Source organism: Neodiprion fabricii, chromosome 1 (assembly GCF_021155785.1).
Source record: "Neodiprion fabricii isolate iyNeoFabr1 chromosome 1, iyNeoFabr1.1, whole genome shotgun sequence".
Taxonomy (NCBI): Eukaryota; Metazoa; Arthropoda; class Insecta; order Hymenoptera; family Diprionidae; genus Neodiprion; species Neodiprion fabricii.
The window spans coordinates 23,303-37,093 of record NC_060239.1 but is presented as its reverse complement, the minus strand read 5'-3'; the positions used below and the strand labels follow the sequence as shown (position 1 = coordinate 37,093).

Genomic DNA, 13,791 nt, shown 5'->3' with positions numbered 1-13,791 from the left:
TCTTGGTTGTTCTAGATGCCGTCTTTATCAGAGAATCCTTTGCTCAAAGTGCGGCTTGCCCCCTAGAAATCGTAGATGCTAGTTATCTTGATAAAGTAGACGCCGGTAAACGAAGCGATGATGGCCCGCCTGATGTTGAGAAACAAACGTACTCCGAGAAGCTGAAATTCTGGGAAGAGATTGGCAAACAGAGAAGCATCAGCAGCATTGACCAATCCGAAATGGAAGTTCCACAAAATAACGTGGAATTAGCAACAGAAGACATTTGTAGTCAGCTTACTAAGAGTAGCTCTTTGATGATACGCGGGAGGGAAGAATTGATTGAGGTGATGGCGGAGGGTGATGGGACAGTGGACGAAGAACGGAAGAATTGCATTGATATACCCGATATTTCCGAGTGTTCCGTAGCTGAAAAGGCTCATTACTTCGAAGAACAGATTCAGAGGGAATTAATGACACCCGCAAAGACTACACTGAGTCCAAAGGTACCGGTTGATTTTGACTTGATGAAAAAAGTAAGGGTGGCAAAAAGGGAGAAACAACAGTTAGACGTCACGATTCCTCACAAAGGGGTCATCAGTGTACGTCAGGGAGACGAAGAATACGCCAGCGTAGTGCCAAGTGAAACTGATAACGTTATAATAAACGTTACCGATAACATGTGTAACGTGACAGAGGAATGTAGCGAATCAGCGGCGGAGAATCTGCATAACATTCCAAGCGTGAAACCCGTGAAGTCAAAAATACCATTTACCCCATCGAACGATGAACAGATGCAGCTCGGAGAGCCAATGAAAACGTTGGGTGAAAGCGTCAACTCAGAATTAGATTACGGAGCTGATGACGAACAAGTAGAACAAGTTCTTGCAAATGATGATGTTGTGAAAAAATTATTGTTCAATAGGAGAAGTAACAACTTAGTAACATTCGATGACATATTAAACATATCACCATGTATAGCCAATGCATCGCCAATCTCGGTGATTAGGACCTGTCACGATTTTCTCGTAGGCGAAAGACAACACGCATCACGTCAAACGTGGAAAGACATCGGTGAAGCTGTCGGCAATGCTGATTCAGTCGCGGACCACATACAGTTGAAATTGGTAGAACGCAGTGAGGCGGATGCAAATTATTTGAATCTGGGGAGCCGCTATGTCGATGACAGATCACTGGGTTATGAAACCGTTTCAAAGCAGCACGACAACAGAGAAGGATCTTGCCCAGAGATTGAAAATGTTGACCATGGAACGGCAGAGTTTCCATTAGAAACTGATTCAGACGTAAGTACGCAACCATCGGAGGAGCATGACACGAAATCTATTCAAATCAAGGATGAATGCCTGCCTGCCTTACCAGAAAACATTGCATCGAGTGAGGGAATTTCTGTATCTATTCGGGACATCATTGCCAGCAATCCATCGAACAAGCTGAGTGACGATTCTCAATCGGAAGAAGCTAATAGATTGGTACTGACAGAAACGACGAGACAGTCCGAAGGTCTGGCACGGCAATGTGAAATGAAGGCTTGTTACGAATTTTCAGATAGTGAAATCACGAGTGAGGATGTGCCAGCGATGTCCGCGGATCAAACGAATTCCTTTAAAATTGACATGACGAAGAGAGAATATGATTCACGAATCCCTAAACACGTTGGTTTGACGAAGATGGAAGACGAGACACAACCGGTGAAACGCAAAGACACTGCGGGAAGCAGAATTCCCGTTGCCAGCGATCAACATATCTCATTAGTGCTACAATCGGAGCTTAAGGCACGGCCGAGGACTTCTCACCGGAAAATTATCGCGGGTAACTCCGATGGAAAAGAATCGGAATCGCGTATACCAAGACGCACCGCTGAAGGATCCACGGCAGAAACAGATGAAAGATTTGTACATCGATACAAGAGCGAGGTTCAACCTCACGCCGAGGCCACAGAAACTCCTAAAGAAAGTTTCCCAGCAGCTACGCTGTACCTGAATGTGACCGATTCATCCAAGATAGAAATGACGAATGATACTCAGGCGAGCCAGGTGTCTCACAGAGTCCGCGACTCGCTCAGGACCGAGAAAACGATGCGTCTCTCTGTCTACGAGTCTACAGACGAAATTTCCCTGTCAGACGTTACGATTGAGTCGGTGAACTCTAAGGATGAAACATTCGCAGCCGATCCGATGAACGCATCTCACTTAACTGAAAAGACATCTGGTAGTGCCGAGGGAGAATTTGCGTCGATGACGTCAACGGCCGATTATAGGACGTCAGCGAAATCGGAAGAGAAAGAAACCATCTCTTCGGAAATGTATGCCATCACGGCAGAAGCACTTATAACTGTCACACAGAAAGAATTATTACAAGAAAAGGCAACCGAAAGAATGGATTCAACATTGGCAAAAGAGACCCTGACGAAAAGGGTGGCAGAAATCGATCACAATAAGAAAGAATTGGAGGTGACATTGAATCGGGATACGACTGTGAAACTGCTCGACGATGGAAAGTCTTTTATAGCTGCAGGGTCGGCCGATACGAAAATCTTTGACAGTGTCCAACAAGAGGCAGTCAAATTACTCGAGGATGAACATGGTTTTCTCACAGACGAAACAAACGTCTGTAGTTTCGGGGAAACTGCAGCTTACGCGAGTGTTGGAATATGCACAGACTTTGTGACAGCGAAGGGGGGGTGTTTGTCTGAACGTACTGCCGCATCTTTCGATGCAGACAATTCGTCCGCGAAAGGAGCAGCGGTGTCAAGTCGTACTGCAGTAACCGGTAGCGTAACCAGCAGGGAATCAGAAAATATTAGATACCATGTTGATGATGAAGAAATAGTACGAGCCAAATCTCGTGATCGCGCAATAATCAACGAACCGATAGCGGAGGTGAAAATCTTCCCGAACGATGACGGTATCTTAACGAAGCAGTCTGAAGTTCGAAGGATCGCCGAAACGATAATTCAGTCTATAGAAACAGAAATAGAAAATACATCAATTCTTGCAGTAAATACAGCGAATCAAAGCGTTGAAAAAGTGGAGGATTATTCATCTCAAGAGCGAATGACCAACGCTAAATTACATCATTACAAGCTTGGCCGAGAATCGAAACAGGAAAGCATTAGTACAACCGAGGACCTGACGAGAGACGAGGAGTCTTCGCCGGGATCTCGTAACAGAGAAGGAAGCTTTCCCTCTGAAATCTCCGGCAGGAGGTTGTTTCATGATCAAGACATGACGATAAGTCCTAGCACCACGTCAGATCACACCGAGGCGGAAGACTCTATAGAGATCGATTCGAATGAGATGGGAAATAGACGGAAACTAGGTTCACCTGCATATCCTTTAGAAGAAATGCAGCAGCAAGCAACCACAAATATTTTCGATCCGGATGGTCGAGCCATAGCCTTTTCGCGGAAAGAATCGTTCGACGAGCTGGCCGCGTGGGACGCGACAACTTTGAGGAAGTCTGGCGCTCGGGTATTGGAAATAATCGAACCTAGAGATGTAAACGTTACGGAAGAATCGATTTTGTGGAATACGAACGAAGACGCCCGTGAGCGTTGCGTGGTTAGCCAGAGTTATACAACAGTGCAGGATCATTCAGGGGCAAGTACTTTGCGTGTCATGCTTTGCAGCGAAAGAGCTGAAGCTATTGGTTCAGTTACACTTTTCAAGCAGTCAAACTCGGCCGATGATCCGATCGTTGACGACCATGTGAGGAACAATTACGACATGGCGTTTGATGCCAAGATCAATGACGCTGAAGCTGGTAGTCCGACCTCGGTATTGCCAAAAATGCGGATACAAAATCTAGATATAAAACCTGTAAATTGGATGATCGGAGATGAAAAAATTGAAATATCAGAGTCATTACAGCCTTCTGAAGTATTCAACCGGGAGCTGGAAGAGTACGAGTCAGTAGTAAAACAATTCAGTCTCGAGGGGGCGAATAACGAAGATGCGATACTACCAATTAGTCAGAATAAAGAACACTCCTTTGCGTGCGAGGATGTAAACGTGAATGATGGAACCGTAGTGAGGATAATTCAAAAGGAAACTCCAAAGACGAAGTTCACGGTTATTCCAGTAAGCGACAAACAATTGGAGAGTGAACTCGTTGAAAATAATTTGGATATCAGTTGTCAAGAGCTGATGGATACTTTGCAAAAAGAATTTGACGCCAAGACTCCCACGGAACACTTAGCCGTGGAAGCGTTCAAAGTCGAATCATCGACTGGCAGAGAAGTGGGACATAACCTGGTGAAACTGATGAATGAAGATTCCATTACCCAAAAACATACCTCGGAAAAATCAGACAAGCAAACAATTCCAGTGACAGACACAGGTGCGAATAAAACAGATTACTTTGAGACGATGAAATTTCAATCACCGATGCAACTGGCCGAAGAAAGAAAGAACGAAACAGTCAGGATGAAAGGACAAATCGAAGGTAGAGTCGAATATGATACTGCCTTAGAGCTGTCTGGAACTGACAACAGGGGAGAGAAAATTGTAGCGGAGGATGCTTCGAGCAGTACCGAAAAAGGCATGGAATCAGTTGAATGTATTGTGTCCTCGGACAATGAGAGAATTCAACGAGCACTGGCCTTGCCTCAAGATGATAGCCTCACCACCGTAGGTGGCGGAACATTCGACAGTCAACCAACCCCCGATCACCGCACAACGGCTCATCACGATACCGGTGCCATAACAAAATCAAGAAAGGACGTAGAAGTGACGAATATTAATCTGAGTTCAAGGTATGCCATCACCGTGTTAGATCAAGTGGTGAAAAAAGAAATTGCGGAAGTGAAGGAATCCTTGGAAGCAGCGAAACAGGATTTAATTGAGGAGTTGAGCGAAAATAGCAAAATGGTTTTTCACATAAAAGACTCGCCTTCGGAGTTTCAGTTCAAACTTGAGTCGGAATCGATACCGAATGAATTACATTTCCTGTACAGGGCGCCGTCCGTAAACGATCAGCCAAACAAACACGATGTTACAGAAGACGCGGAGGCAGCTTCGCCAGTTGCAAGGCCACGAAGTACTGGTGCTGATATGAAAGTGGAGATTGGCAAGAAACTCGAGTTAGTGAGCAGGGAGCTACGAAAAGACAATGGTGCAATCACAAAGGAGATAGTTGAGCGTGATTTTGAATCAGAGTCCAAGAAACGGATGGAGATCCTGAAACGTGAGGCCGTTGTGATTGCAAAAGTTGAGAAACCACCCACTACTGATTCAAGTGGAAATGATAATTGCTCAACTGTCAGCGTTCCGACCCTCGTCGCTACAACCGCACCCGTTACCGCCGCAGACCCCGGCCCCATCCCCGTTCCATTCCCCGTCTCCGTCACAGTTCCCGTCCCTGCCAGCAGATCGAGTTCCGACGTGGAGACGAAAGATGATGGCTTCTTGATGTGCCCCCCTCAGCCAGCACCAAGGAGAAGACATAAACCGGTGAGAGCCCTGAAAAAGATCAGATCAGATAGTGAAACCGACATCGGTTCCAGTTCCGGCGAGAGTAACTATCATTCATGTGACTATGAAATAGGAAGTGGCAGCAGGCCAAGTTCCTCGGACATTGAGGCAATGCAATTGGGAATACCATCGGGAACCGCATCTGAATACGAGACAGCTTTGACGTCGGTTGAAACTTCATCGACGTCAAAACCCACCTCACAAGATTATCATACCGCAATCAGCTCATTGAGTTCGAGGGAATCCATAAAATCTCTTTATTCGGAGAGTTCCGGACATTTGGCGAGTGTCGAAAGTTCCAGCGAGCTTTCGGAAACATTAGTGCCTTCGGAAAGCGATATGGACCGAGACGATTTCGACGAAAGCGTTGATCATGTTCTTGAGGACGATTTAGTTTGCGTTGATGCACCAATCACGTTGAAGGCTTCTCACTCACCTAACAATGATTGTGTATTACTAGCGTCGAGTGAGGTTGCCTGCAATATCGTTGAGGCGAACGTGTCCTCTGTGGCAACCTCCCGTATGAAAAGATCCTCTGAAATGATATTTCAACACGATGACGAGCCCTGCGAGAACATCGGCTCAGTCGAGATGGATACTTGCGAACGTCAAGCTTCCAATAGCGAAAATGCATTGCAAATCAAATCCATCGACAACGCCACATCCACGACATTAATTATTGGGAATGAATTTGTTGGAGATAGTCAAATGCAATCTGTCGACATAACGACGTCTCGCGTAGATGAAGATGGCATCCAAAGCGTCTGTACTCAGGTTACCTCCAAGGATAAGAGGGTGTTAAGCGATAACACAGTCAGCCCATTGGGTGAGTCAGAGTCTGTTGTCATCGAGAATTGGATGGGAACGAACGCCTGCAGTTCTAGTAGTATCATAGAGTCAAAGACAATGGATGTTAGAGTGGAGGAAGGAGCTACGGTAACTGATGCCGAAATCAAATTCACGGGATTCGAGCAGCGGCCGCACTTGTCATTGATACAACAGGCCAGTGTGTCCACATCCACAGCATCCGCAATATCATTGGAAACGGTCATCGACCGTTTTGATAAAGAGAGACAAGAGCGACATTCCCCCGACAGCGATTCGTTCGAGTTAGTCGACAAGCCAGACATTATCGATGACTTTGTCGTTATAGAAGAAGTGGGCCGGGAAGCGGAGGAATTCGACTCTGAGGGAAAGAGCATCCACATAAGTAGTATCAATATAGTATGCGCAAACGTCAAAACTTACGACAGGGAGGTAGAGAACTTGATTACTAACACTAACCACGAAGATCACTCACAGCCGACGAGCCAGCTGCAGGTTAGAAATAACGAATTGTTCGACTTTGAATCAGAGGATAGCCCGCCCCAGGTATCAAACGAAGAACATTTGTATTCCCAGTCGTATTCGGATGACGAGCATTACGAAGGCGGCAAGAAATGGGTCGAGATGCAGTTCCAGACAGATGCCCGTGGTTATGAGATCGAATACGATCGTGGCCCGCTGGAGGACATAAAAGAGGAGGAGATAACCGACTTCGAGGCGAGCAGCAGTCGTTTCGGAAGCTTGGGAAGTCACAAGGAGTCAGTTGGAAGCATTGGTAGTGCACGTGGGAGTCTGGGCAGCACGCCTGAGTATGATGTACTCGCGGGAAGAAAATACTTTACCAAGCCGTCCGAGCATGACAATTTATCACTTAGCTCTTTGCAAGAATTTGAGAGCCTCGAGAATGCCGTGGCGATGGAAAGTTCGAAAAAATTGCATTGTGGCTCGCAGGATTCAATAAACAATGGTAGTCTACCGAGGCGTTATCTCACGAGTCGGTCAGGTCACGGGGATGATGTGTCGTTGTCCTCGTTGAAGGATTTTGAAGGGTTGGAGACAGCCTGCCGCGAGGCCCACATGATTGAGTTGCGAGCTAGGGAGGAAGAGGATCTTCTTGACCATGAAAGTCCCGAAAATCGATACAAGCTAGAAAGTCTAGCAAGAACGAAGGCAGATTCGAGTGCTCCGGCATCTTTTAATCCCAGCACGTCGGGTTCCGACGATTACGAGAAGCGTATCAGAGAGATCGACGAGATTATTCGCATTGCTCAATCGAACGTGGAGAAATTTGACCGTCAAGATGACACGGCAGAAGATATTTCACAGATTGATATCACCGAGACAGACTCTAGGGGCCCCGGTGGTAACTTAGGCCCAGGGCAAAGCAAGGCAATCGAAGTAGCCGCCAATTGTTGTGCGACAGCGCTACATGAAGGCCAGTCCCGTGTGGTGCAGGTACAATTGAAAGATCAGGACATTATGGAAACTAGTACGGACTCGTTGGAATTTGATGATCACGCTGTTGACAAGAGACGCGACCCCCTTTGCAGGAGCTCGGATTCGTTGGAAATGAAAACGAACTTGGACTTACCGTCCCTGAGCTCGGATTCCCTCAACAACACCCGTGACCCGCGAGAACTGCCGCCGGGCTGCACCTTTGATCAATTTGATAATTCCTGCAGGCGAATATCCTCCGACTCATTGGAAATACCTTCCTCGGAACATCAGGAGGATAATATTGTGCAGGATAAGAGTCGCGAAGCAAGCTGCGGTAACCGAAATTATTCTGAAAGAAGTGATACTGACAATTCGTCTGTCAGGCGCGTTTCATCGACCGAAGCGGGAAGCCTAGCGAATACGAGCTTGAAATGTAATCTGCCCAACAACGGGACATAAAATATGATGTCGGCTGTATAAATATTGATAGGTACGTAAGCTGATTTAAATTTTGCTTAACCATAACGGTCACAAATGAAGTTGACAAAGCGTAGTAAGAGATAAAATTTGTAGCTTCTCAACGTCCCTTGTTCCCCATGCACTCATCGAGTAATAAAAATCCTGGAATCGAAAGGTCCGGTATGAAAACAATCTTGATAAATTGTAATTACAAATGGAAACTACCAGCATGCATACTGAGAGTGATTTTTTCCTTTCGGAATAGTTTTCTGTGCATGCCTTCAAGTTATTCAAAATGGTGTACAAGGTAAGTTGTCCTGTATGTCAGGAATGGAAAGAGATTATCTAAGGCGAACTTCGCCCCTTCAGCCAATCAACGAAGTTATGGAATCATTCCAAACAAATACCATTCTGACGCAATTATCGTATAACCGTAAATACGTATACAATGCTATGAATTGTCTCATTCTATGCGTGACTTTGCGATCGATTTCGCGTCAGGTACGCTTCTCCCATTCTCGACACACAAGGCAACTCTACCTGTAGGTTTAGGTACATACCCACATATCGTAATTTTATATTATAGAAAGTTCATACTCAATCAGACCTACATTAGGTATGATTTCACGTGTAGGAACGTCGTCTGAAAACCTGATGATGTATATGATTTTTCACCGTGGAGTAATTATTTTCAGCAGGATCTTTACGTATGGGTACCACTTACAACAACTATGTGTAACGTTTATTATTCCGAGAGTCTCGCATGAAAGAGGAAACTTCAAACTCCGCGTCACCGCCAGCGCCGTAACACTCGCACAAGTTGACGTCACAGCATTTGCTCGCTAAGCTCGGCTATGGTAAAAGTTGGGCGTGTGTTGGCACTGATGGTGATGTGCGGCTCGGGGTTGCGTGAGACTCTCGGCGATCGCGATTATACCTAATATGTCAAATAATCGATGGCAGCTTATCGGTGTGCACCGTTCTATAATATAAGAAAACTATTTTCACATTCAGTGTTTCAACAACTCGGTTAAAACTTTCGCTAATCAAAGTAATAAATCCGGTTGACAAGCAAATATCTGCACTAACGTTTTCAGTGTGCTTTGCTTGTGGGTGACCCATTCGTTAAATAATCTTCCCAGAGTGTATACCCGTGTATCGCGAGTACTCCCAATCAGTATAGAGAACATCTTTTCTCATGCAGTCGGCGAAAATGCCTATTATCACGCTGCCATTTGTGGACATAAAATGCCAGTTTCATGCCTTCGGGGGCATAAAATAAAAGTTTTCGAAAATCATCGTTTCTAACTGAAACACGCAGTTTTGGCGTAATACTATGCAAAACCACGCTTCGTACAGTGTATGCTGTCACTTTCGCGTAAGCGAAAGATTAAAATTGTGTGTTTCTCGTGTTTGCCGGCCGGCCTTGGCGAATCAAGACCCTCAGTCCAAATGGAGTATCAACGCGCGAGTGAGCGCTGCTCCTAACATCATCGAAAAAACACCGTAGCGGTCGCGCCCTCCTGCATCTCCACCCTCGTGCCCCTGAACCCCGCTCCTGCCCAATTCCTTCCGTCAGTATGATTTCTGCGTTACTTGGTTTTATGAAATTGTATTTAGTATTTAAAAAATTAAAATCCATGCAATTTCGTGAGGCATTTTTCACCCACTGTATCAAAAACTAATGTTTGCAACTTGGGCGTTGGATTAACGCCCTTGCTATGAAAAGTACTATTAAAACAAGCCACTCACGTCGACTCATAAAAAAAGATTCCGAAGTTGCAGATGTGTAGGTATGACAAGATACGATGGATTATTATAATTTCATTTTCGTCTGTAGAAAACAATTGGAAGATACAAGTCCTGAATTTCTATCCAATGATCAGTCTGTATTCAAGAAGGAAATAGTACAAAGAAAAATATCATGTTGCCTGGAGGCGCCTATTTCATGCGATTTTTCTTATCTATGATGCAGCTTAAGAAAGGCTGATAAAGTTTTGTCAAAATGCAGTATCGTTACAGCTCTATTCTTCAACCTTTTGAAGTACACTGACCAGTGACCGTGAAGATACCCGATATTTACCTCAGAGAATTTCGTCATTCTGTAACTTGTTGTAGTGCATCATTAGGCATGTAGAGATGTAATGTTTTACATGCTAATTCGGCCGTTTTAGGGTATAAATCATGCCTGAGGTTGAGCTCTCAAAAATCAGTATCTTAGGATTCATCGGTAATGAGGTAAAAGTTTTAGATAAAACCGAGTAGACATTATTTACTATTAAAAGACGAAAATATACGTAGAATTTTTATCCTCAGTAGGTGTACCGCTTATTTTCTCTTGAGTCCACTTTAGGAAAGATTTTTACCACTTGAACAGCCAGATTGGTACGTGAAAAAAGTATCCAAAGTTTCTGATTTACTGCAACGTATCACAAATGGAAGGGGATCGGCGTGATAAACCTCAGATACTTTTCTTGTGAGAAAAAAAAATTCTTGGTTCCACGAAAGATTATCTTTGTGGATGGAAAAAACATATTTTGTTACTGTGAATAGTTTCTCGTCGAAGCGAAGAAGGATCTGATGGGATAAAATGCAGAGCATAAGTTTTTTTTTAAACCAACAAAAGACGTAGCGACCGCTAGTGAAATTCGATTAAAACTGCAAAACAGTTTTTCCACCATCCACAAATAAATTTATTCGTTTGGTTCGGACCATTCTTTTTCTCATCAAACCAGGTAGAAGAATGAATCTTGGAAATGTCACCAGCTGTCATTAGAAGATGTATGCAAATTAGTATTGACTGTTTCCGAAATTATAAACCAAGATGTGCAAATCACAGCAATAGTCCAAGAATTTGGGAAACGGTATTTTGTCATTTTAAATGACTGAATAATATCGCAAAAATTGTACTGTATAGTATGTGTAATTATATATGTAGACACATATTTAGGAATTTTTCAACGCATACTTAAATGACAACACTCGCGTGTACAAATTGAGGACACATTGTACGTAATATGTATTCATTATACCTATGTTGCGATATTTTTATGATCTAATTATCATCAAGAAGCTTTACAAATACTTTCCTTTCAGGTAACGGACTAAATGAAAACGTATTGCTCAGGATTCATCGTTGCCATGCAAACTAACAATAAGCGAAGAGTTGAGCAGAGATCATATTTTACAAGCAGACATGAAAATCTCTATATTTGATCGTTTTTGCTTTTAGTTCACCCCAGCATATATGGTCAAACAATAAACGTCAAAGATAATTTATATATGCATAGTTATGCTTGTGTCCTTTATCATACTTTCAAGTAAACATACATAAACTCAGGTATATGCATACGCGCGCGCGCGCACACACGCTTGCACGCACGCACGCACGCACGCACGCACGCACACGCGCACACACACACACACACACGCGCGCGCGCACACATACACTCGCACGAGAGCGCGAGTCGGAAAACAGAATATTATTTTTTAACAAGCGTCTGCTTATGTGTTTTGATATCACATCTATTCAATCTATGATATTGCGCTAGAATATTTTGTACTATTACTATAATTCCAATTTCTTTATCATCACTCATGCGTATTTATTTGACGTGATATATATACATACATATATAGGGTAAACCAGGATTTGATGGACCCCTCAAAAAATTTAGACAAGCAAAAAAGAAAGAAATTTTTTATTATCAATACTGAGATATTATTAAAGGTTTCTTTAATATGTGTTGAATAAAAGAATGCAATATTCTTTTAGGACAAAAACATGTTGGAAAATTTTTTTCCTAAATGATATTTTACACGAAGGCCGTTTGCTTCGGAGTATACATTTTTTTTATCATACATATTGCTAGATAATCAATGATTTAATCAATAGAGGTGAAATTAAAGGATGCAGAATTATATGAAAACAAATCATGTAAAACAAAAAAAAAAGTAAAAAGTAAGTAAGTAAAAATGCATCATGTCCCGTAAATTTTTTTTTTGTTGCAATTATGGTAAAACAATGATGAAACTGCTCAAGACAGACCAAAATAACTTGTACCCTCTGCTCAAAAGCCAAAAAAAATAACTAGCGGCTTCACGGGTCCGTCGTACTTCGGTCTCCCCTATGCATATATGTATGTGTGTGTGTGTGTGTGTGTGTGTGTGTGTGTGCGCGCGCGCGCGCGCGCGCGCGTGTGTGTATACATATTTATATATATATATGTACGTACGTGTTATATTATATATACATGAATATATGTATTGTGCATGTATGAGCTGTAATCAGTATAAGGATTGCGTACGTACTCGTACGTATAAATTTAGCAATTATGATCGTATAATGTACATCTTCGGTTGCATTTTCATGTTTGTATTAAAATCGTATCCACACGTTTTTCAACTTGTAATATATTCTTGACGGTTTATTAAAATTATACCATGTTTTTTAAACTTTTTAATTCTGTAACCAACATCTGAGAATGAGTCGAAAGATTTTTCCATTTCGCCGTCTATCCCTCTAGCCCTTGTCATTTAACCGTGGTGCGATCACAGTAATTCGGGTACATAATATTCTTTTCACACCACAATCTGTGAATTAAGCTGAACAAACAGAGATCAATTATCTTTCGAATATACTATCAAAACGCGGTGTTCGCAGCCTACGAAGTACATGCTGTGAGTAAATATGTTCAGCGAGAGCAAATATTTGACATACTGGATAAGTCGTTGCAGGTAAAGAATTACTAATATTGTTGTTCATCGTACGAGATGATGAATTTATCAAATAATTTCCAAGTATCTATAAAACCGAAAACATAAAAGGACCTCACAAATTTCACATTAAAGTATCATATTAAAATATAATAATATTCACAGAATTTCATAACAATTCCCAAGCAGCACTATATCTCAAAGGTGCCGAAATGTTATATTTTGAAAGTCGTATTTCCGGCAAGTCGAAAAGTTGTCTATAATTGCTTGCGGACTTGATGAAAAGTTGTCTGAAAGATAGCTCCATGTACTAAAAGGAAGGATAATTTATTGACTCGAGTTTGCAAAGAGGAGGTCAAGTCATTTTTGAGTTGTTTACAAGTGTCTTATAAGATGTATTTCGTTGTTTTTTTTCTCCTCGTGATAAATTAATTTCATTCTAAGAAGGGCATCCCTCGAAGGGCCGTAACGTCAAAGATATGTTATTCTTATTCATGACCGTTGACACCGAGTAACCCCTTTTCCAGGCGGAATTATAGCGAGCGAAATTATATCAAGCGGTATCATTTCGAGCGGAACTATAGCGAGCAGAATCATAGCGAGCGGAATTGTATAGAGTAGCATTATATCGAGCGGAATTATATTTTTTGATGGGAGGGATGGTGTGAGAAAAAATTCATATATCTACCCGACCAAGTTGGTTTGTGGTACCAATCAGTAATTAACCTTTCATCCCGTAGTCTTATTACAGACACATCAAGGAAACTGATGTTATCGTTAGATTCCAATTCACAAGTGAATTCAAATCTGACATGAAACTTGTTGAACTCTGAGAATAAATAATCAATTAAGTTTAACGGAGCCGTGAGTAAAATATCATTGA

General features: G+C 42.6%; 1 protein-coding gene across 3 annotated transcripts in view; it reads left to right on the top strand.

Moving 5' to 3' along the window:
• Positions 1-12,349, top strand: part of LOC124188124 — a 31,858-nt gene extending 19,509 nt beyond the window's left edge. For all 3 annotated transcript variants that reach the window (XM_046580515.1, XM_046580516.1, XM_046580517.1), the window contains one exon: positions 16-12,349. In XM_046580515.1, the coding sequence (XP_046436471.1) occupies positions 16-8,192 (8,177 nt within the window). In that variant the 3' untranslated portion in view covers positions 8,193-12,349. The remainder of the gene's footprint in view (positions 1-15) is intronic.
• The last annotated feature ends 1,442 nt before the right edge of the window (positions 12,350-13,791 follow it).